The following is a 25,277-nucleotide window of genomic DNA, read 5'->3' on the forward strand; positions in this document are numbered from 1 at the left end:
GTTTTACTACGTTACTCTGACACTGGGTCCAAGATAAAACACTAACAGGTCAAATTAGATTGAGCGCAGGATTTAGTTACGTATCTATGGAGATCCTGGTCCTCAGCTGCCTTGTGCATGGTCTGCTTGGAATATGAACAAAGAAGCTTGATTGTGTCCTTGTTTGTTTATGGAGAAATGATCAATTATCTCAAAGGTCTTTCCCAACCAAATGATTCTATGATTCTATGGAATTCTATCTGGAGCAGGAGCAGCAGCAAAACAACCCCAAGAGTCTCCTTCCTTCCTTCTCTGTAGGTCTTGTGCTGACCAGCCCAGCTCCCTCCAGGTCACCTTCTTCCTTCACAGCCTGACAGCCACTTCCACCAGCCGAGTAGCTGCTGCCTGTTGGTGTGAGGAGAGGGAATCTCTGTGGTGGGTCTGTGTGTACCCACAGAAGAACACAAAGTGAACACACTGAGCCCCTGACAGACAACTCATTTCTTGGTCTAATTCTGTGGGACTTCCTTGTCATAACAACATGTACAAACGTTACCAAACTGCAAAAAGTCAGCACTGTCTGATACAACCCAATCTGCATTTGGTAACGAAAATACCCAGGTGCTGCAAACCCATCTCCTGTGTTAGGATATGTTTCAATGTTTACGAGCCAAGATCACCTCTGGCCTCTCCAAGCAAGGCACCCTGAGCACTACTTGGGGATCCTGGACGTATGCTTGGGATTCAACCTCTTAAATTCCCTTTTCTCTACAAAATTGGTAGCAAGCTGCCAAATTACCTGCTTCCCACCACTTTTAGATATTCAGCAGCTGAAAGCAAATGTTTCTGTTGAAAGAGACAGTAGATTTTTAAGCAAGCTCATTAGGTAGCTTTATTATTTTTTTACAGTTGACAGCACAGACTGGTTTGCTCCATGTCATTGTTGCATGACATTCCATTTGGCACAGGGTTTATTTTTAGCCAGAGACTATCAAAAGTATTTTTCAGTAGGACTGTCACTGCTCTTGAACAAGGAATCATATTACTGCAAGAACTTCACTGAAACAAAGAAGATATATTGGACAAATGGGAAATTATAAATCTAGACCAACCCAAACTTGCACTGGTAATTAATCTTGCTTTTTTTAAATGCAATATGCCATACATCTATCTAAAAGAAGCAAATAATCTTTCAGGAAATAACTCATAGCTAGTTTACTCTTGGGTTCAAGGGTAAGGTATTGTATTGTTCTTGGTTTACAAGAACAGCTTAATCCAAATCACATATACAGTCTGTAAAGGAAGACAAAAAGCTAGTAAATTTCTTTGTGCAGTCATATTGATTTAGATTATTATGTTGGTTTAACACATACTTCATTAAATAAACCTTTAAATTTCCAACCTTTTTATGCTGTGTATCTATGCTAAGATTTAGGAAGTAAGAGCTAACAAATCCCACTGAAGGTTTAAGTTTTCTCTTGTTCAAGTTAAAAATATTTCTGATAAGGACTCATATGTACGAGTTGTCTATCAAATCAGTATATATATGTCTATATTGGTTGCAGCAAGAACAGTTTAATAGCTGTAATATTTTGAACTTTCATAATTTAATAGAAAAAATATGAAACTGTACAACTGGATGTTTAAAAATCATGTGCTTTGGTTACTGGGACATTATGATTTCAGTTCCTGGTTCATGTATGTTTTGAAGTGGTTTATGAATCAGGATTTTCTTTTTGTTAGATGAATGGAAGAAGAAAGTTAGTGAATCGTATGCTATAATCATAGAACGATTAGAAGATGATCTGCAAATCAAAGAAAAGGAGCTGGCAGAACTGAAGCATGTTTTTAGGTAAAATATTCTGGAAACCTCTTTATTAATTTCTTTCAAATGAGTATTGGCTATTAAACAGTATTTTCAGTTTCAGGCGTTTTCCTGTGGAAGGAGTTTCTCTTGCATGGAATACACATTCTTTAATGTCTATTTTTGGGAATATGCCATTGCAGTTCTGGGCCAGAGTCCCACAGCATAGTACCAAAATTAGTGGCTGTTAATTACTAATGACAATATTTTACAACAAACACCTATATACAGATCTGGCCCGAGTATGAAAAATGTTTCTACAGCAGCAGTGGTTATTTTCGGAGGACTTCTCATCTCTGAAGTACCAGAGGAATTAATAGGTTTTTTTCTCTCCTTATTACAACAAAACCAGTTATTAAAAAAGGTTAGGACTGAGAAACTGGATGGTTGCTGGAAGCTCAGGCAAAGAAGGTAATTTGCCTGATGGAAATGAAATAATTAGCTGTTAAAGTTCCTGCTCTGAAAGATTTGGAACATAAATAGGACAAAAGTGACAACGCTTAGCAGAGGAAAGAACTGTCAGCATCCCCATTTTACACACATGCACAGGTCAATGGGTAATTGCCACCATGGGAAAACAAACAAACAAACAAACAAAACAGTTACAATAGTGAAAAGTAAATTTGTAAGTAGCCCAGCACCTGTCACCTCTTGGACAAAAGTTGTCCCTATTCTATTCCTATACCTCAGAGCTATTATTGCATCCTAAAAATAAAAAGCCAGAATTCTATTTCCATAAAACATGCAACTATGTCTTCAGAAAGTAATTAAGAGGACACCTAGATAAAACTGGGCCCTGAGTGCAGTCATTTGAGCTAGTTTTCGTTTTCAATATAGGCATTTTAATCACAGCTTTTAATATATAAAACTTTCCTTGCAATATTTTCCCACAAAAACATTAAAATCTTGCCAGTCTACAAGAACAAAAATGATATTAAAATTGAATATCATGAAGAAAACAAGCTGAAACTTTATTTTTATTATTTTTGAAGCTGGGAGAAGAGGAAAAGTTAAATATAGAGCTCAAATGATAAAACCTGGATTCTTACCCACACATTAAGTGCTAGGAATGTGAATTTTGAATGCAATTCTAAAGATGGAAATTGAAGCAGGAGACATGACTTGAACAACATGATGATATTCTGTGATTCTGAGACTTGCAGGATTCATCCTTCAAGGGAGGCAATCCACTCCCCCGTGCAGTGACCGCAGCGCCGCGGTACGTAGGGTCGTACATCCACACGTACCCAACGCGGTGCAGCAAAGACAAGTTAACTCAAAGGACTTGCTTCCCAGAACCTGGAATTTATCTTTCCCCCAATTGCCCCTGAAGGAAAGCCTGAAGAACAGATGAGCCTTATACCACTATCATTAATCACAGTATGTCAGAGAAGAATTGCATGGAGATAAAACACATTTCCAGAATGAGATTATATTTTTACTGAGCAAAACATTTTCCACATTAGGAAAGTGGAAGTGGTAGATGAAGGACTGTCACCAGGCAAAGGTAAATGTGACTGTAACGCGTGAAAAAGCTGTTCCATGCAAAAGCAGTTTGCATTTCAGACATAAAAAATGAGCTTCCTTAACATGATACCTGTCTTTTAAAGAATGCATATGAAAATCTAGATTGATGGAAGAATTAATCTCACAGAGGCACACAATTTTGTCAAAAATCTTATGCAAAGATGCCATTTGTGTTTCTTCATAAAATTAGAATGTATTATAAAATCACATAGGTTGTAACATTTTTATGTATGTTCTCTTTTTTTGCTGAAAAAGAACAGAACAGCAGATACAAATGCTTAATGTTTTTTTTTTACTGAGTCAGACTTGGTATGGATCCTGCTTAAGAGCTATTATATTAGAAACTTATTAATAATAATTACTTCATTTTAATTATTCATTTCATCCTTGCATGGCTTAGAAAGCACCAGGAAATCATTAAGCTATATAAAAACGTAACACTGAACCAAAACGTGGAAGAAAATTAAACATTAAATTGAGCTTCATCTCGTCGTGTCACAATATGTAAGTGACATTTAGTTGCCTGAGAATTTTAAGTACAAACATGCCTTTCCTTAGTAGGGTATGAATACAAACTGCAATATTTTAATTGTTTATCTCAAAACCAGAAACACCTGACTACAAGTTAATGGGAAGTGAAAATGAGGATCCATAAATTATTTTAAAATTCAATTTTAATATATCACATTCCAGTGCAATAAACCAAAGCAGAAAAACAGTGCTATAAAACCACACCAGCCTGCTGAGCATTACGGGGCCTGTCCTCCTCCCAAGGCCTTAACGTGACTGTTGGCAAGGGGTGTTTTGAGCAGAGGTGTTTGGGTTCTGTCTGGGCAGGATGCTGCCCAGCCCCTCCTGTCCTGTCCTGTCCTCCCAGACACTCACAGACCTTCTTAGGCCTTAGTGTGCCATTAGAACAGCAAATCCTCAGCCAGAAATGTCATTTCTGGAAAGACTACTTCATTCCTCAAAATGCTTTAGAAACATTTGTCCTTTTACCATTGCCAATTTTTTGTCTGAGCTTTGGCTACCTTCCTTCTGTAGATGTACTTCCATAGTGCTTTCATATAAATATTTCCATGTATTGATTGCATAGTGTTTCTGTGATCTTATTTGGGGAACATAAACTTATTTTTCTGGTTATTCTTTTTACTTAGCTGGTTTGCCTCTGGTTCTGTGCACGTCCTGCTCATCATTTTAGAATGAATACACAGATTTTTAAAATATTTCTTAGTTATTATTGTATCAATAAAGAAACCGGGTTTTTATGGATAATTTCTATAGATTTACAGAATGTAAATGGGTATAAATTTAGCCCTGTGTCTCAAAAAAAATATATTGAGATTTCTCTCTTAATTTTTTTCCAAGTGAAAGAAACTGTGCTAAAGGATGAAAACAGTAATCAACTGTAAAATCTCTTTTTTCAGCTCTGATGAAGCCTTCTGCAAAGTCAATTTAAATTACCGCACGGAAAATGGGCTCTCTCTTCTTCATTTATGTTGCCTATGTGGGGGTATGTATTTGAAATATAATGTTCTTTAAACATTTTATTTACATTGCTACTGATTTGTTCTGTCAGGAAGATTATATTTGCAGTTAATTTCTTTCTGTGTTGCCCCTGTTAACAGTTGGATAAGCGTCTGTAAGCATTACTCTCAACTCTGTTTCCAGTGGGGTTGAAGCGAGTTACACTGAACCCTGTTACGGAGGATTCTTCACTCCAGGAAAAGTTTTGGTTGACAGTATAGCATGTTTTACTACAGGTGTTCGACTAATTCTAAATTACTTGCTATAGGCAACAGTCCATACTCATCACACTGTGTTGTTCTACATTTCTGTATTCTGCACGTGGTACAGGCTTCAGGCTAGGGAGCTAGTTTTAGCAATACTTTGCCATACATGCATCTATTTTTCTAGTATAATAAAAATACCTGTATTTTATTTCACGGTGATTAAAAGAATAACTTAAATGCTTTAGTGAAAAATATCAGCTGATGGGATTTTTGCAGATAACAAATCAGGGTGCGTAAGAGTGCAAGATGTCTTCTGGGATGTTCATAAAAATACACTAATGGTGGAATTTTCCACTCTGATCCACATTGCTCCTCTGCTATCCACAGAGTGAGTCATTAGCTCGTGCACACACTTTGCACTTGTTATACAATTTTCAGCAGAAATTGGCTGAGAGAGGTAAAGAGGATTTTACCCTAAGGTTTCTACTCTGCAGAGTGCTTACTAACAACATGGATAAATTATTTACTAAGTCTTAGTTAGATGCTGTCATGAAGGAGGGCCTGATCCTGCACTGCTGAAAACCAAGTGAATCTTTACTTTCAATTTCAGAGTGCAAGATCATATCCAAAAGTGGCATCAGTACCTGGTAGCATTAGAGCAACTGGTGCAGTTGCTGAGAGGAAGTTTAAGAAAACATACAACGTTAATTAATTAAGTACAGTATGTGAACACTTGGAGAGGGAGAGAAGCTATTAGATCTGACATTGTCCTTGGTTACTGTCATAAGTGTGGAGAAGGCAGGTGCATTTTTTGAGATCATCACTGTGCATCTGGAAGGTAAGAGTAAAGCTGCCTGCCCGTGCTGAGATTCATTAGCATCCTTCCAAGAGACTGTCCCTGCAATCACGTTGTGCAGAGAGGGAGAGCAGGGCTTCTGTTCTGAAAGGACAAAGGAGTCAAGTGTCTGAGAAACCAGAGGTTCTGGAAGCATCTGCTAGCCTATGGGGCTCTTTGCAGCATGGTCTGGATGTTAGAAGAGGAGTTTGCTTCTTTAGAAGTTCAGTTGTCCTTAACAAATCCCTATTAAAGTGTGAACAGTGAGCCAGTACATGGCCAGATCTCAGCTGTCCCCATGGATAGGGAAATGGTGCCTCATTCCATTTGGAGGTTTCACGAGATATATTTTATGACTTGCCTCAGGTCAGCAGATGAGCTACCTATTTCTCTTTGCTTTCAAACTCACACAGAAGTTTCGTATTTCATCAGCACATTATTTTCTGTAAATGACTCTGTTTTCCAATTTTCTTTCTAAAGGCAACAAATCACATATTAGAACTCTTATGCTAAAAGGTCTGCGCCCATCCAGATTAACCAGAAATGGATTTACAGCTCTGCACTTGGCAGCTTATAAGGTAAATTATTTTGAATAGAATTGATGAAAATAAATCAGAACTGAGCAGCTTGTTTGTCTGAACTACCTAGTTGAGCTCTTGAGTTGCTGCTTCTGGTGAAAATATAAATTTCACATTTACGGTGCATAAGAAAATTACCTATAAAGAGCCCATGCACAGGAAATCAACATGCGCTTTTGTAGTATCATCCAGAAGGATATGATATTGCTTTGGAAATACTGGTTAAATCATGCAATGCAACTCAAGATAGAGGAGTGTTCTTTTTATTATTATAGCTATTAATAGAAACAATCTCAAAGGATTTTATTTTACAATTTCTCTCTTTTTTGCTTCTTTTTTGTTGTTCTTCTTCAATTTCCAAATTCAGCTTCAGTATTAATTTTCTTCACTATTATATTTATCTTTTAAGACTCAACAGTAACAGTTGCAAGGAATGAGGTGGAACAAAGACAGCATTTTCCTAGAGAATTGTTATGATTCTTATTTTGAGATGGAGCAGCTTATAAACTTAATCCATGTATAGACTAGCCCCAAAAGCACTTAGATTTTAGAGGGAACTCAGATCAAATTTAGGAGTTTATATTCTATACTGTATTGTCAACCTTTATAAGTCCCATAGGTGCCACAAGGTCATAACAACCTTTCTTCTGCAAATCTCGCACAGCAGATGCCGTCCTGATTTGCCCTATGTTCAAAGCTGGTAGCAGGTTAGGTAGGTTGGCACCTGTGTGCCGCTCTTGATACATAAGTGGTGTTCCTCACTGATGCAAGAGGGTGCAGTTGTGGTAGATGGTCTTTAATCCAAATACCGAATTCCAAAACAGTCACAGTCACAGTCACTCTCCTCCAAAAGCTCACCTGTGGAAGGGGAGATGGTTTACCTTCTATTAGACAATAATCTGACTGTTATTATATCAGTCCAGAGAGAAGACCGGAGTCTCTCTTGCAGAGCGTTCGAAGTCATACTGCCAAGCAGCAGGCTATGGCTCTCCTGGAGCGAGCCTGCAACCAGCTTCCCTGTGGAAATGAGCAGGAGGGTCGTTAGAGCAGGGGGAGCGAAGGGAAAGCCTAACAAAGGTTGGGTAATGTCAGCATCACCTGGGACATGGGGCATAGTCATGAGTACTGTTTGTGTGAGGAGGACACTGAACCTCCAATGTCTCAACCTTTTGGCTATTGTAGAAGGAGGTAGGATTGGAAAGAAAGAAGAGATGCAAGCAGCAGCTTCTGTAATTTTGTCTGAAGATGGGAAGAAAGACACTCCCTGATTTTCAATGTTTGCTATGGACCAGCTAAGCCAGTGTCCTGCTCCAGATGCTGGATTTCGTGAGTCTCGTCACTGGAATGCTGAACTTGCCCCCAGTGCACGTAGAGAACTGGTCATTAAATGGGCTGAAGACCCAGACATGGAGCCGGACACCTAAACCTTATGATACACTGTGGGTGCTGCGGGTGGCTTGTGCTCTGCAGCTCCGTGGTTTAACTCCATGTACTTGCACCATAAGCTTCCTCCCTCTCCTAATTACTATAATACGAGCACTTGCTGCATCTTCCATTATGTCTTGTAATTCCTGTCTTAGTTTAATTTTACAACCACTGGTACCAATTAGATATGCAAGCTATAAAATGATGACAATAATCAAATCTTATACATCATGGAATGAAGTTATAGTTTACACAGCGTTGCATAATTAGCAAATTGTTTAGAAGGATTTCTCTGCCTTTTTTTAGTGTCAATCTCAGTGAATGTTTTCCGTTTAGTTGAAAAAAAATTTCTTTGTTTAATAGGACTTTTATAACAGATTTTTAGGATGTTTTCATTACTTGGAAATAGTTTTCATTTTGCTATCAATCTTGGTTTGTCTGTTTTCATTGCATGGTAAAGTTGATAAATCTCTCACATCCATTTAGGCACAAAACTATATCAGCAACTTACTTAATCACTCGAGTCCTGTGATACAATATCCAGTATCTTTTTCAGGTTGCACAAAGCTAAGCAAACCAGTGTGAATTTGGGGATGTAAAATAAAATGCAATATAGTGTTTCTTCTGTAAGTGGCATTTTAAGACTTCAAAATTTACCATGAGTTACTCAGTTACAGCTTTTGTTGTATTACGGTTCTTTTCTAAGTAAAATATAAAGGAGCCTAGAGATACCTCAGAAAAAACAAAGCATTTTATATTGAGACAGGACAGCCTCTTCTGAAACTCCTTGACTTCTTCTTATCTCTGAGTATTTTGTGGCATTTCATAACAGTAAAACAGAACAAGGAAAAATGGACTGAGTTACTAATCACAACAGAATATTCCAAGATAATTCAAGCTCAACCTGTCTTCCCAGGCTGCACAATATACAACCCATTATGCAACCGAGTACCATGCTTCAAGGTCTAGAACTATTTGATAGGAAAAGTGATATAAACGTTTACTGTCCATTATTATCAAAGAGAAAATCCTAGTATTTCCTGGAAATAGGAAAACCACTTCAGTATGAACAAATGTTATTATGCTTTCGCAGGCATGTTTTAGCTGCTGCCTCCCTGGCATTGATTCACACTTGCCCTTTGAGCGTCTGCTTCGCAGCGGTAGAGAGCAATGAGGGAGGTTGGAGATTTAGCATCTCCTTTGCCCTTGTGCTCTGTGCATTTCTTCTTAGGAAGCAACGAAGGTGAGCTGAAGAAGGCAGTTCTGGGCATCATCCAGCATCCTCTGGGCTGGATGATGATGGAAGGCAGATCCCCAGAAGGGAAAATTATGATAGCTCTAGTCGGTGCTGTTAGAACAGGCAGTGGTGAGAAAGATGGCCTGGTTTCTCCTGAAAATTCTGCCACTGCCCCCAGTTAAACACTTCTCTGTGTTTAATTCCTCTATTTGTGAAGGAAGGAGAATTTATTAATGGTGATATTGCCTGGGCATTATGACTCTTAATGTGTTTCTCAAGTTTATTTTTATTGCTATCATTTGATAGTGCTCAGTGCTGTTGCTCTACCTGGAAGAAGTCATAGCAAAAACTGTGTGCATGACAGGAGAGAAGTGAAATGATATGAAAAATAAGCTCACAGTTCAGAATTTGGCATACATGCTATATATTTATCCTGGGAACTCCTCAGGTGCCCTTCTCTTATGTCAGGTACTGTCATGTTTTGACAATTAGAACAGTTCGCATGAGCACTTAATAATGGCTTGGAGACTGAGAGATGTTTGAAGACATCATAAACTCAGAATAGGAACTGTTCTTAACGATACAGGCTTCAGTACAACAAAGGGAGACTTCTGGTGCCCAGGACATGTCTTCCTTCCACTCCTTTCTGTGCTCTCTTGTGCTCCTGGGGTCATATCCAGTCCCTTTTCTTGCAAGGCAGCAGTGGAACAGCTGGGGAGGCCTAGATATACACAGCAATCTCAGGCTGCCTCCCGCGATCATCAGAGCTGTGTCCCAGAAATGACCAGCTCTCTGTGTGTGCCTTTCAGGACAATGCAGAACTGTTAACAGCGCTGCTGCACGGTGGGGCTGACATTCAGCAGGTTGGGTATGGAGCTCTGACAGCCCTTCACATTGCCACGATGGCCGGCCACCATCAGGTATGCTTCTCCTTTTCTGTACAGGAAGTTGACTGTTGATATTAGCAGCTCATTTTGGTTTAGGTTGATGCCATTCAAAATAAACCTCAGAATTGGTTAGTACAGCTAAATTTTATTTAATTTTTGTAGATTTTGTGAAAACCACATCTGTGCATATATTTTTATATTGAACGAACATGCACAAAGGATAGAGATCAGCTTGTACACCTCTTACCTTTATATAAATGTCTTTAAAGTCTTGTCCGTAAATGGCATTGTTTTCTAAATATCAGAAGCGTTAACCAGTAGACGCATGATGAAGCACACTCACTCATACGTATCAAGATTTCTGAACCTGGGTATGGAGTGAAGCTTCCAAATGCTGTCTTTCTGAGCATGAAGGAGGCACAGTAAAAGAGATTTATTCCCTCTTCTAGGTGTCATGGGCACTGCTTCACAGCTCTGTGATTTTCACTTCAGAAAGGTACAGAGGTTCTCAGTTTAGGGCTATTTTATACTTTGGATTAGTGCAGAGAAAACTGTTGTCAGAGTAAGTCTAGCGTGAACCTCAAACATCCATATTGATAAGTCTCCTATGGGTTGGAGAATTACCACTATGGGGAGCAGAGGAAGGAAGAGAGGGATGATTCCCTAGATGCCTGTAATCAGGCCTTTCCCATCCTAGACATGCTGTCAGTCATGAATCTGTTTTCTTATCATTTACCACCTCGGTTCAGTCATTTCATACATCATCTCATTTCTGTCACCCTGGCAACAGCTCACTCAGTGTAATTTATTTATTTTTTTAATCTTTTAAAGTACTGGGTATGCAAAATTACCTTGGTAATGAAGGGTTTATGACTGTAAAAGTACTCATGAATTCAGGTACTTTGCTTTTTATATCCTTTGGGTCCATTAAGCAAGCAAAGATTTTGTCCTCTGCTTGAGTAAAATTTTTAACTTATACAGAGTCCTGGACTGATTTATGGAGACAGAAACACCAGAATTCTTTAAAGAGAGATAATCAGCAAGAAATGCAAGAAGAAATAACTAAGTACGAAGATGAAATATAAGTTATATTAATACTTGGCTTTAGGCTGTGAATTTAGTTATGCATCTTTGACTTACAAATTCACTTCCAGTATTGGAGTTTGGCTGGGTGACTAGAACAAAGTGTGTGTGCAGTTTTCAACAGAAGCACCTTTATGTATGCACATGACAAGAAAAAATACATCTCTTACGAACTCCCAAGTTACAGCAGTCACGGAGTGCGTTCGTGTGAAGAAAGCCGTCTCTTCTGCTACATTTTCTGTCAGCCAACTTATACACAAAGACACACACAAACTATTTGCTATACGTAGGCACATAGAAATAGTTACATAATTATATATTGAAAAAGAGAAAATACACTTATTTTCAAACAGGTGGTTTGTTGAGGAATTTATAACTCTCTAGAAATTTTCTATACCATCTCAAGAAATCTGCTACCATTTAAATACCTGGTCTGAGAAACCATAAGGCTAGCCACTGAAATTCAGCTGAGGAAAGGTGATACTTCTTCATTGATGCAGTTTAGATTTTCTTTAACCTACTGTGTCTGTTTAGTCTGAAGAGTTTATCAGATCTCTGGGTCAGTAATAACACAACAGATTTTCTATTTTATTTAGGTTTTCAAAGATGTCAATAGATCCCTACTGGAATTGTAGCCAGGATTTTAATTTCCAATTAAGTTAATTACATATCTGAATTACTCTGAAGCTTTTGAAAATTGTACCAGGCACCCTTTATAAATTTTTGCACTTAATACCTTTGAGTATTTCACCTTGTGCATTAACTGCACATACACCTGGGCAGAGACAGTGCCTGACATCACAGTAGCCATCGCAGGGCTCGAAGGTCTTTGGACTCTGTGGACACCAATGCAGATAATGATGGCAACAGTAAAGTAGTGACTGAGAGAAACCAGCCACACTTTGCAAACCCAGCTCTGAACGACTTGCATACCAGGATTTTTGCAAGTAAAAACTGTTTACCCTTAGTAAATTTTCTACTATATCTTGGCTGCAAAAGGCTACCTGATGGTGAGAATGAAGGAGGCAGAGATTTACTGGAACAAGAGTTTTAGCTCTAGTTAGTGTAGTGAGTAAGTCCTGGTAAGTCCTGTGAGGGGGAGAAGTTGTGTCTCTGTAAAAGTTCTCCCCTTTTCTAATGGAAATATACATTATCTTGTTTCACCCCCTTAAGGGCTATATGTATATTATATATCCCTTATGTATATATACATGTATATTTATATTTATACTCATATTTTTATATGTGCATACTTGGTCTGCTGGGGACCTTTCCCAGACTTGTGGGCCACCAGGGACAACTGAGGACACTGTTGAATTTAGCTTTGCATTGCAGCCTCCAAACTGGTTCCAAAATGGTTTAAGTAAGTCCAACAGGTATGTTTGCACTTCTTGTTAAAGACAGCGTGCATAAAGATACAGTTGCTGACAACCTTGTTTTATCTAGAGAGTCTGTGTGTGTGAAGAAGGTTAAACTAAAGAAGGTTAAAACAATTTATGGGTGGTCACACCAAGGAACTCAATTAAAAAGCTGTTAGTCTTCAGTGTTTCAGTCAGCAACTCCAGCAGTGATCAGGGGACAAATCAATCTGCAGCATCTGTTTAAGCAGGTGAGTGAGGAAGCGTGCTAGCAGGGCAAGCCAACCATTTATTTTGTGAAGGTCAGCTCTCCAGAGGGAAGAACGAGGCTCCTCGGTGTGTCGGCGCTCGAGGAGCAGGGATGGGGGTGTTTGCCTTGTGGCATTACATCCCTCAGCTCACAGGGCATCGTGACATTCCCTTCAGGTACACATGCAGCTCTCTTTATTAGCTTAATGGAAATCCTTCCTTGTGTAACCTCTCACTAAAAAACAGATAAGGAACAACCGTGTCTGATTGTTGTGTGCAAGAATTATGATGGAGGCATTAACCCAAGTCTTAACTCTTTAATGATCTTTTTCACTTTCATGGAGTATCTGTTTAATGTTTCCTCTGTGGGAAATACAAAGTACTCTTCTCTGCATCGGGGCTTCAAGTCATTTTTTAAATGTCTGGACCTTGTCCTGCAAATGTCGGAAGAAGGCCTGCTATTTGTCTCATGTCTTTAGCTCCTACTGAGGTTATTGAAAAATAAGAGTACTCAGAATCTGACAAGGATGAGACTATTAACTTGATAAGAAATAACTTATTGTGAGTGGTTTTGAAAAGCCCCTTATTTATTCCTTGGGAACGATCAAATCTTTATCAGATGTATTCTCCATAAACAGAGTGTGGACTCTTCATAACTCATCTGGTTCACCTGCTGGTCTGAGGACTGAAGATTTACAGCCCAAGTGCAGACTTTTCCTTTCCTTCTGTAGCTTTGAAATTTTCAGCCAGCTGAGAATCTCCTTTGCTAGATTGAATAGCTTGTCTACAATTTTATTAAAATTAATGCAAATATGGAATAATTTTTTCAACCTCCCTAAAAATAGGATAAATTTAAGAATGAGAAAATAGATTTTTTGGTCATCTTCCTAATTCCAAAATAAATAATTATTTATACAATTAAATAAATAAATAGCAGAGTTGTACACACCAATTGATGCAACATAGTCCTTTACTACAGAATAGGACTGACTGCATTTAAGGGATAGAGAGAACTGGGGAAAAAACTGCTTTGTTCCCCATTTCCCTGAAGAGACAGTCTCTGGCTTTTGCTCCATCACCACACCTGAAACACTGGAGTGACCAGTTCTCTGAAATTAGGATACTGAAGGCCATCAGCATCGATGGGATGTTCTAACTCATTTAAGCCCGTGTGGTCTATAAATATTTCATCTGCTCTATGATTTAGTGCTGTATTTTACTTCACCAAAACTGTGCTGTTTGCTTATTTTATCTATTGATGGAAATTGCAGATCTCAATGGGAAGAATGAAAAATTAATGAAAAATTGCAATATAAGCTGATGACTGTATTAGAAACATCACCAAATAAGTTTAATAAATCTCTCATTAAGTCTGCTATTTTGAAAGCATTAAATGTTTCCAGCCCAGGGAGGCAATTGCTAAATAAATAATACATGTGCCTCATGCACATTTATGTGTTGTCCAGTATTACTGTGTTGGAAAACCAGTATCATTGCCTATTTCATTCTGTAAATTAAAGATGTCAGTCTGATATCACAGCATCTACAGATGTGTGAACTGGACTGAGGGTTGCAGGAAGAATGAACCAGTGCTACTTAATTTTTGCAACCTGCAAACCTGAGACACTGAAGTGTGAATGTGTTTGTAGCAAAGACCTGCTGGGGAAAAGGGAGTTAGTCCCATCTTATAGATCTTACAGAAATCTTATAGATTTTCTACAGTAATAAATCCTTTTTCATTTACAGTTCATATGTTCCATCAGCATGTTTGTCACCTCCTGTCTTCACTGGAGTTTTACTAGTAACAGGAGTTTGTTCAAATGATATAAGAAACCTCAAAAAATTATATTTATGTGAGCCTATTTGGATGTTTCGCAAAGTCCTCATTGTCTTCTTTCATTCCATGCTTTTTATGCTAGTGCTGCATCTTCCCAGCCCTTTGTTTTATCTGTGAGCAATTTTTCAGACCTTTTCAGAATCATTCTAGAACCAGGAATATAGAAATGGTGTTCACACTGATTCAATATATGTGACTACACAAGCTGCAAGATAAAGGGGAATCAAAGACTCAGAATTTACCTCTGTCTGAGGATCCAGCCAGTGACAAAGAGGACTGGAACTCATGAGGTTTGAATTCAATAGTTATTTTTAATAGCTACCAACAAACTGTCCCGACTGAATGAGGTGAGGGAAGCCTTTTACAGCCCACAAAGGGGAGCACGAGGTGTTTGGCAAACACAGGTGAAAAAGCGTGGAGTTGTGGCTCAGTAAAGGAGCTTACCTTAACCTGTGATGTGAACTTGTCTGAAAAGAGGGGCAAATTTTGATGACACTTTTCTCCAGCTGTGCCTTCTCCCCAATAATGTTCTGTGCAGCAAATTTGTGTGAGACTCATTTTTAAGCCAGAAGAAGTCAAAGTAAATGCAACATTTTAAAATTATGGAATTGTTAAACTCACAGTGGTCTCTTTGCCCAGAACAGTTATCTTTTAGAAATATTGTGCAAAAACATTTCAACTATTCTGTGGCTACCATTACCAATATTGGCAAAATATTTCAAAAATCCCATTCTTTGACTACCCTGTAGCAAAAGCAATCCTGGGGGAAGCATTATGTTTTAAGACACCAGTACCTGCATCTTTCATTAATGATTTATCTGTGACCTGTGTTTCATCTGATTGGAACAGCTAAGATAAAAGAATGCGCAAAAACTTATTGCTGGTCTGATGTCTGTCCTCATGTCTTACACAAGAGCATACACTAAATATTTCAGTAGACATTTTCCTAAGAAAGACAATTAATTGTACATTAATCAGCAAGTTGTATTTAAAACATTCAGAACTCCCTTAAGCAGATCCTTAATTCAGTCTCATAGTGTTTGTTCTAAAATTCTGACAGATACATGGAGAGTTAGGAGTTGTAATAATTTAATGCAAAGACACTTTGCAGGACATGACTGATCATATCTACATGTGCTAAATTGGAGGGAATTAGGCAAATGCTTGCTACTAATCATATTTTTATTTTAAGAGCTTAATTAATAAAGAAACTCTGAAAATCATGATAGATCCTCCAGATATTTTAGTGTAAGGCAGTACAGAGGCTGGGGCTGGTGCAAAGGCCTTATTTTTTTGAAGTTGTCTTGTCATTTAAATTTTACCTGCTAAAAAGTCAATAATAATTTATTTTATTTTCTTAGAGGATTTCTTATCCCTTACCCTTGTCCAAAAGACAAAGTCCTTATGTAGTCTGTCTTATGTTTTATTTTGTTGACTCTTTCTAAACTTCAGAGTAGCTTAATTAATTTTCTTTGAAGTGAACATAATTGACTTGAATGTTCAAAAAGCTTCTGAATAAACCTTTCATAATAGAATTTTAAGAAAAAATTACAAAGTAAGATTATTGTTCAAAGTATTGTTTTGAATTAAAAATTGGTTATGCAAGGAAAAGGGGAGCAGTTGTTTCCCTCATTCTCCAGGCTGTGCCAGTGGCAGAGTACAACTTTTGAACTGCTACCCTCCAAGCCCTGTCATCTAACCACTTTTTCACCTACCTAGTTTTGCACCCATCCAGACTGTAAGATTTCAGCTTTGCTACAAGAGTATTTGGGAGACAGTGTTGAAAACCATGCAGAAGTCAAAGTAAATGGCATCCACTGTTCCCCCATCACCCAAAATTCCAGTCATTTTATCATAGAGGACAATCAGGTTGGTCAGGCAAGACTTACCCTTGGTAAACCTGTGCTGACTGTACCCAGACACACTGAGGCACTGAGAGGTTAAAGATCTCTCTCCCTTCCCTTCCCTTCCCTTCCCTTCCCTTCCCTTCCCTTCCCTTCCCTTCCCTTCCCTTCCCTTCCCTTCCCTTCCCTTCCCTTCCCTTCCCTTCCCTTCCCTTCCCTTCCCTTCCCTTCCCTTCCCTTCCCTTCCCTTCCCTTCCCTTCCCTTCCCTTCCCTTCCCTTCCCTTCCGTTCCTTACCCTTCCCTTCCCTTCCCTTCCCTTCCCTTCCCTTCCCTTTATCCCATTTGCATCATCATTGCATCTGTTCCTGTGTAGTGTGCACCCAGGATACTTTTAGCTTCTGATAATATCAGACACAGAGGGCCAAAATTCCCTGTCATTTGCACTCAGAGAGGCGCTGAAGAACAATTCCATAGCAAGATGCAATCCTCATCTCCTCCGGCCTGTCTTCAGTAGAAGGGCTGAGCCCTTGCAAAGCTGAGGTGGCTCCTGTAATGTGCTGGACCTGTGGGAGCCCCTGGGTTCTGCAGAGACAGGAATGGCCCTGCAGTGTTGCTCCCTAGGGAGGCTCACAGCTGATACCAGAGTGAAATGGTTAAAACTAGTGGGAAATAAACACTTGAGTATGTCAGGGAATGGACCTGACACAGAAAATGTATTCAGGCAGCCCCATTGAAAAAATGTATTTCAATTTAAATTGTGTAAAGAAATAATCCCTGTACACTGATGTTGCTTGGTAACAGGTTTTCGTTCTCTGAGTGCTTGAGGACGTGGATTTAAATGACTGACCCCATCGCTGCATGTGTGAAACGATTTGGTGGTCTCAGCTTAGGCCGCTGTTGACGGAAATGTGCCTCATCGCAGCTAGCGTTAATTGGCATCGGCGGAGGAAGCCTCGATAGGGAGGTTCTAGTTTAAATAGCGCAGCATCGAGGCTGGTTGTTTCCCCTTTGTCATTTCTTCAGATTGCCAGGGAGGTGTTTTCCAGTTGCTCACTGTACTGTGAGTGATTCACAGTCCAGCACCTCTCAGCATCATTAGATTAAAAAATTAACAGTAATTACAATGACATGTGGAACTACTCAAATAATCCATGCCACAAGCCCCTTAGCACTCATAAAGGCTCCCTTGTGCTTTAAAAAACTTAGCAGCCCTTAGGCTTCAATATACAACCCAAAGTGGTTTCATTCAGACTTCTATTTTGACAGTTATTCAGAAAGCCAATGTTTGATAATTCATAGCTCTCCAGGAAAACATTGGCCTCCTGAAAGACCAAAAAAGTGGAAATTTGAAAGCAAACACTTAGAGTTATTTATTGAAGCCAAAGGGTTATTATCTTCTAAAATACACAGAAATCTTTAAACACTGAGGGAATTGTGCTTGAGGATTTACATTCACACGCTTGTATTTAAAAGGTTCTTTCTTTTTTTTTTCTTTTTTTACTTCTAAAATCTCTGATATGTTTACTGCTCTTTGTTCATAATGGTTAAAAGAAAATTAAAGGTTATTCTGAGAAACTCCAGACAGTCATTTCTGTGTCTCTCACTTCATAAATCAGTCTTCTTAATGGCAAACACATTTTCAGGCTTATTTATAAAGCATCAGTGCCATTCAGTGTTCAGTTAAAGTACTGTAAGTTAATCACTTCTACATGCTGTACGCAGTTCTTCACCTTTATAGTGTGCTTGTTTGGGGCTTTTTGCTTTTTTTTTAACTGTAAGGTTTTGAAATCTTGGTTTACTAACTAACCACATTTACACAGTGCTTCTGATTGGAATTTTCTGCTTGTTTCCTTCCAGGCTGTTGATATTCTTTTGCAGCATGGAGCCTATGTGAACGTTCAGGATGCAGTTTTTTTCACCCCGTTGCATATTGCTGCATACTATGGCCATGAACAGGTAACTGAATGGGGGGATTTCAGAAGGCTGAGAAGTGCAACACTGAGGAAGCTATAGGCTTAGTGTCAGGGATTTTTGCTTTACATCCTGGAGGGTCCTGCCATGAACAGGCCTCACATACTGAAGTTACACTTTCTAAGTCGATCTCTGGTTGCTCTAAGAGTCTGAATATCATCAGGAAATTTCTACAGGTTAATCCTCTGTGCTAGACCCCAGTAAAAATTGGTGTCTTCCCCTCTAGACCTCTTGAAACAAATGATTGAGTCACTAGCTTTGTTAACCTATGAAGAGTCTTGGACCCAGACACATATTTCATTTGATGCTTCTTCATCCCACATTTCAGAGATTGCATAAGGAATGTGAGTATGCTATCTTAACCTTCTCCAAAAAGAGAACATCACTTCCCAGCAACAATGAAATGTCAATTCTGTTGGTTTTCCTTGGAATTTACAAACAAAATTTTGGTCACTCTTAAGTTCACGGAAAAAATTATCATTTGGAGAACAGGATTTTCCGTGAGGTACTGTGCACGTGACAACTCCAACTGTACTTGCATCATTCACACAGATCACAGACTTATTGAAACATAATCTGAAGTTCTGACCAAAGCGGACACTGAACCTCCTAATTCTCTTCTTTTACTAAAGTATAATCAACACATGGCTAGTCTAACAGTCCAGCCATTTGCCCTGAGTAGTACTTTTATGTAGTAAAGGGTCTGTCTTTCCTTATGCCAGTCATACCCTGCATCTTTCTTTAGCTAAAAGTCTGTATTCTGGGATATTTTCAAGTTTCAAAGGATGACCTCTAGGTAGAGTGTATTTTTCATTCCAGTGACACGTTACTTTGAGTGCATCGAGGAGTTGTTGTAGGAAAAGCTTTTGAAAGAACAGAGTCCGGATGCAGAGATGATTGAAAATGCTCTGCTTCTGTAGCTGAGTGACGGCAGGGGTGTGAACCATGGATGTGTTACTGAGATCCTTCTTTTCGGATATGTGTGTCTCATCATCCAGTAACATTCAAAAACTCTTTGTGTGTTGTGGTGAGAGATTAGTTTGCTTCTTTGCTATAAACCACTTCTGAACAAACAGTCACAGTCGTGTGAAATTATGCTAAAAGCTCTTATGGTGCTCTTGTGATAAGAGAACTGCTCAGGGAGGAGTGGCATTTTTGGGCTTTGAAGGCATTTGCTTTATTTTGCTGACTGGTTAGTTAAACAAATACATGTGTCTTTGGTCTAGCCCTTTACCGTATATAACATTGTAGAGAATGAATGAGCACTTGCTTTTGAGAATTTTAGCATTTTCATAGATCTATAAATTAAAAATTAGTTTTCTATTGAACCTCCTCTCCTTGTTTTAACTTTAAAGACGTGTCCACTTAAGGTATTACCCCATGCAATATTATCTCTGATTTTGTCAAAAGATTTATTTTCATGTGATATTTTAATTAGCCTTGAAATATTTAGGTAACCCACCTCTTACTAAAGTTTGGAGCTGACGTGAATGCAAGTGGTGAAGTTGGAGACAGGCCTCTCCATTTGGCTTCTGCCAAAGGCTTTCTCAACATTACAAAGCTCTTGATGGAAGAGGGAAGCAAAGCTGATGGTAAGAAAGGATATTTTAAAAAATAAATTTTAATGTTGTATTTTATAGACAGAGTGAGGCCTTGAATCTTGAATTTAGCTTCCTAACGTACTCTGTGTGTGTTTGTGTATCATCTTTGGGCAAATGAAACAAAAAAAAAAAATAGCAGTTTGAGAGTTTTCTTCACGCCTTAAGTATGGTTGGTTTGTCATCTCACGTGCATTCCATTTCCATTAATAAGTTAGAGGTGAAAAGCAGCAGCAGAAAACCAAATTAATATACAGAGGTAGCTTACTCCTGAGACACTCATCCAATCAAAGAACATGCAGCTGTGTGGTATGCATCTGTAATAAAAATTATTTCAGTGCATAGTGAACACTGAGTGAAGGAGATACGCATGAAGGATTTAGAGTCAAAATTATACAGCAAGTAATTTAAAATAATTGAGGTTAAAAACTCCAAATATTTCACAAACAATTCCACAGAAAATTGAATCTTTTTAGCACGTGCTTTATTGTGCTACGCAAGGTTCATAGGCTTGGTTGTAGGACATTTTCTGTGACAGAAAGTGTGTGTGTAAGAGACGTAGTGGGCTGGGCAGATACAGCAGCGTGCTTTTTGCATTCTGTGAAAGTTAGGAATCTCTGCGTTCTTTTTACAGGTGACCTCGCACTGCTGCCAGTAAGACTATAACGTTGCAGTTCAGTGCTGAGTATTTCGCGTGTGCCGCAATTTAAAACATTCTCCATTGCAACTAATATTAGCATGCAAGTAGTACTACTGCTCAGTTCTTATGCTTGCTCTTTTGTTCCCTTTCCTTACACTGTTTTGGGAGTGTGGAAGGCACAAAACTTTTCCGTCACTGTGACTCATGCCTCAGAGGCACGTGCATACACACTTGTGACCACATCCTACAAAGTCTTATAAATCTTAAAACTTAGAGGTCAAATTTTATGCATATTATGATTATTAGTGCAGAGATTCCTAAATATGAAACAACGTACTAACATTATTTGGAAATTAGTTTCTTATCCTCAGAATAAAAGAAAGAAAAGTTTTTTGAAAAGGAGAAGCAGAGTACTTCCAAAAGTACTGCTCTTTAATACGTCTTTGGACTACATCATTACCCTGGTTAATTTATCTCCACAATATATAAGGTAAAATCTTGGTCCCTTTGAAGTCAATGGCAAAACTTCCATTAATTTCAATGGGATTAGAATTTTGCCCAGATATATCACAATTTGATCTTGGAAAAACAGAACTGGAAAAACAAGAAACAAACTAACTAAAAAAGCATTTGCTGCAAGAATCCTGCATGTAAGAGAAAGAAGAAGTTATAAAAATTCTCCAGTTGCTGCTTCTCAGCCTAGTGTCCTATTTGATGTCTGGTTCCAGTCTATGCACACAGATATGCATTAATTAAAAATAATAGAGCATAACAGGGGAAGGCTACAAAGGGATGCTGTGTAGCGCATTTGAAAAGCATGTTAAATTGCTGGGCTCAGTTTTCCTAACCTCACCTGGTCCAAACCCCGCTGACACCTGGTAGTTGACTTTGGGAGAGGACAGTCAAGTGGTCATTTTGCTCAAGTTTTGTGTTCTCAAGCTTACAGTCTTCATTGCTGACTCTACAGCACTGTCATTCCTGAACAATTGTAAAATCGGGGACAAGAGCCCATGAGGCTTCTTCCTTGCTCAATAAGCCCATAGTGCCGAAAGTAGCAGCTTCCACCTACCCCTGTTCCTAGTCTACTAGTGGCACAAAGACTGTGTTTCTCCCCAATTTCCTCATCTTTGCCAGACGTTGAGAGTATAAATTTACCATATTCTCTGTGAGATGTGCCTGCAGTACACATACCCCACTCACGCAGTAGAAGTGTGGAGGGAAACCGCATGACTCAGGTTTGTAAGTACTTTTTTCAATAGTGAGCTCTTGATGTTTCAGTCTCAACGTGTGTGCACTGGACTGATATAATTATAATAAAGAGGGCAAAAAGAAGAGACATTCACTCACCATAACAACACAATGGGAGGTTCACTATCAGTTAGACAGTTTATTCCAAAAGGAAATGAATCTGGGACACCATTTCAGATTCTTTTCTTTAAAATCATCTTCAGCACTGGAAAAAGAAAAAGGAGACTGGAAGCGAGAAGTCTTTTGCTCACAAAGTAAAACACTTTGAAACCTGGTATAAATATAGCAGTAGAGGAACAACTCTTAAATGCCTAGGAATTAAAGTAACTGGTGGAATAACCTGACAGAATTTTGGCAGTATTCTGTGCAGACCAGTAATTGGTGTCATACACTTGAGCTGTTTCTTTTAATGTAACCTGACTGACTCGTTGAGCAGCTCTGAGGCCATGGCAACTGAAAAAAACAGCAACCACTGATTCAGGCTGAAAAGGTCAGAATACTGATGAAATATAACAACATTTGCAGTCCTGCAATAGCCAAAGTTGTTCTTCAACCCAACCACAATATATAAGAAAACCATATAAAAGAAATGTACTATCCGTGCATACATCATCACGAAGGTTCATATTTTACATATGCTTGTACATAAAACCAATACGAGTACAGGTGGTTCTCCAGAGGCTAATCCCACAATTTGTTTTAACATAAACACTGTCGGGAAAGAATAAGTAAATTCTATGTATTTTCAGAAGTCACATAAAGTCCTTCAAGAATTATTCTTGAGGTGTTGATCAGATTCCTTTAAGCTCTCAATTCATTTTGAGATCACGAATATATCTCGGAGACCAGCATGCCATTGCAAGCTGCTATCACTTAAAGTGCCTTAACTATCTTGAGATTTTTTCAAATGGATTTAGCATGGAATTTCTCATTTCTGTTTTTAACAACTTATATTTCCTTCTCTCTTTTTTTCATGCTTTCTGGACTCCTAGAGATTTTGGGGCATTACTGAGTCAATGTGATTGCTACCAACTTGCATTATCATGTTGTGTTTCATTTAGAAATCAAAGAGTTATCAATTAAAACAAAAACTATCATCCCATACTGTAGTTCTATATCCTTCCAGAGGCAAAGGAAATGGTTTACAAGTATTTCACATAATTTCCAACTCCATAAACAAAGGAGAAGATATATGTTTCCTTCCTTGCTCCATCTTACACCTTGTTGTGTTGCAGAAGCTCATGGCCCTGAGACCCCGATGTCCTTCAGGCCATTCTGTAGCTACATATTCTAAAATGCTGACATTTATTATTATAAAGCTTTGACATTTATTCTCCTCTTATTTATTGCACTTCAGAATGAATCTGTGTCTGGTACCACATCACAATAAAAAATAAAGGCTAACATGTCACATGAATCTATAAAGTGAAGAATTATTTTAGAATAGAGAAGTAAAATTTGCCTTTTCTTCACTCCTTTTAATCGAAGACTGCTAGGAAGGTTGGTAAGCGCAGTTAATGATATTTGCGAGCCACAAGCTTGATGTAACTTACAGAAATGTCTTTTTTCTTCTTTTTTTTTTGGCCTGAAGCATGATTTATCTTTGGAATTATCTGTCACTAGACATCAGTGAAGTTATAAGTTCAGCTCATTTTAGAGGAGTGTCCATTTCTGTGAGCATTCAGCATTGCTTCAGAAAGGTTTTAAATCAGGGATTGATTTTATTTTTCATTGCTCCTTATACTCACATAAAATCAGAAGAAGAAAGAACGTGGGCATGTCTGTGGTTTACCCTTTGTCCCAGGGAGGCTCAGCTATAGGAAAGAATTGTTTCTGAGAGATCTTTCTCAAAGTTGGGCTTAAAAGCCTATATAGTACAAGTTTGGACACCTCTAATGGACAACTTATTCCTTAATAGTCTGTTAATTTCTTGTAAACTGGCTCAAAGACCTGGTGTTAAACTGAACTGAGACCTCGTGGTGGTTTTACCTTTTTGGTTTGCAGCCAAACACAGTCGCTCTCTCACTCTCCCCCCGCAACTCCAGGGAGCAGGGGAGAGAATTGGAAAAAAAAGGGCAAGGACACTCATGGGTTGAGATAAAAACTATTTAATAATTAAAATAAAATGATAATAACAGTAATAACAGAATATACAAATGAGTGATGCCCAGGGCAGTTGCTCACCACCCGCCGGCCAATGCCCAGCCTGTCCCAGCCAGCGATCCCAGAGCAGAGACAGTCCCCAAACCCAACCCGCAATCCCGGGAGAGCCAGAGCCCGAGCCATCCCCTAGAGAATCCCCAGCTTCCTGCTCAGCCCTGGGCAATGTCCTGCCCATGGGGGACAGGAGATGGAATATCTCATTGGCAGAGCCAAATGCCAGTTGGGGGTTTACTAATTACTTCATTTCCCCCTCCCAGTCCTAATGCAGCTGTGAACCAGCCAAACGCGATGGCCTTGGGCTCCAGAGGCAACTAAGAACATCAGCACCTTATCATGTTCTTCTCATAACAAATCCTACGCTAAACTAAAACACAACTATTCTAACTACTAAGAAGAAAATTAACTCTATCCTAATGAAACCAGGATAGACTTAAATATTGCACAAAGTAGGCTGGATTTGTCAGTTCTATCAGTTACGCTACCAACCAGTTACGGTTGTCCTGTCTTTGAACACAGAAAGAATATACTAAGAATCACAGAAATACATGCTCTCCTTCAAAACTGAATGAAGATCTTTTCTGAGTAATGAACCCAGTATTTGTATGTCTCTGCAGCAGTGGAGAACCCTGCCCAGAGCCTGTTCAATCCCTTCCTTGCTTCCTACTAGACAGATAAAGAGATGTATGAGGTATATCCATCCCTGTTCCAGTCAAACCTAAGGAGGTTCCCAGGTCCCGGAGTGCAATTTCCTGTCCTGTAAACAGGCAGAAGGCTCCCTGGCACGGATTTGGTCCAAGATAACTGGCAGTCTCAAACAATTCCTGCCTGTGGGTCAAGGATCTTCCAGCAGACAGGGTGCATGCATCTGCCCTTAAAAGAGTTTGGTACTATTAGTAGGTACCAGCAATTCTGCGATCTTGGCCTCGTTGCCAGGAACGTTCCCAGTCACGTTTATGATGTTAGTAACAAGCAGCCACAGTCTCACACTGTTGACTTGATAATAACTATTCTCAAGAATTGTTGGGTTTATGTTGTTCTACTGCAGAATCATTTTTAAATAGAAGTTGATGATAAAAAGTGTGTAATATTAGTGTTTGCTATACTAAAACAACAGCAGTCACAATGAGACGGTTCAGAAATGGGAATCTGCTCCAGCATGCTCACTGAAATGACATTTTGATGTAACAGACCACTTCCTGATACGTCTCCAAGCGCTCTGC

At 38.9% G+C, this 25,277-nt stretch overlaps 1 protein-coding gene across 1 annotated transcript in view; it reads left to right on the top strand.

Annotated features, from left to right (window-relative positions):
* Positions 1–1,065: 1,065 nt before the first annotated feature.
* The window catches only part of TNNI3K (TNNI3 interacting kinase), a 73,423-nt gene continuing 49,211 nt past the window's right edge, over positions 1,066–25,277 (top strand). The window contains exons 1-7 of the mRNA XM_010169098.1: positions 1,066–1,105; positions 1,723–1,831; positions 4,798–4,883; positions 6,419–6,516; positions 9,988–10,098; positions 18,295–18,393; positions 19,862–20,000. Coding sequence (XP_010167400.1) covers positions 1,066–1,105; positions 1,723–1,831; positions 4,798–4,883; positions 6,419–6,516; positions 9,988–10,098; positions 18,295–18,393; positions 19,862–20,000 — 682 coding nt within the window. The remainder of the gene's footprint in view (positions 1,106–1,722; positions 1,832–4,797; positions 4,884–6,418; positions 6,517–9,987; positions 10,099–18,294; positions 18,394–19,861; positions 20,001–25,277) is intronic.

Source organism: Antrostomus carolinensis, unplaced genomic scaffold, assembly GCF_000700745.2.
Source record: "Antrostomus carolinensis isolate BGI_N321 unplaced genomic scaffold, ASM70074v2 scaffold25435, whole genome shotgun sequence".
Taxonomy (NCBI): Eukaryota; Metazoa; Chordata; class Aves; order Caprimulgiformes; family Caprimulgidae; genus Antrostomus; species Antrostomus carolinensis.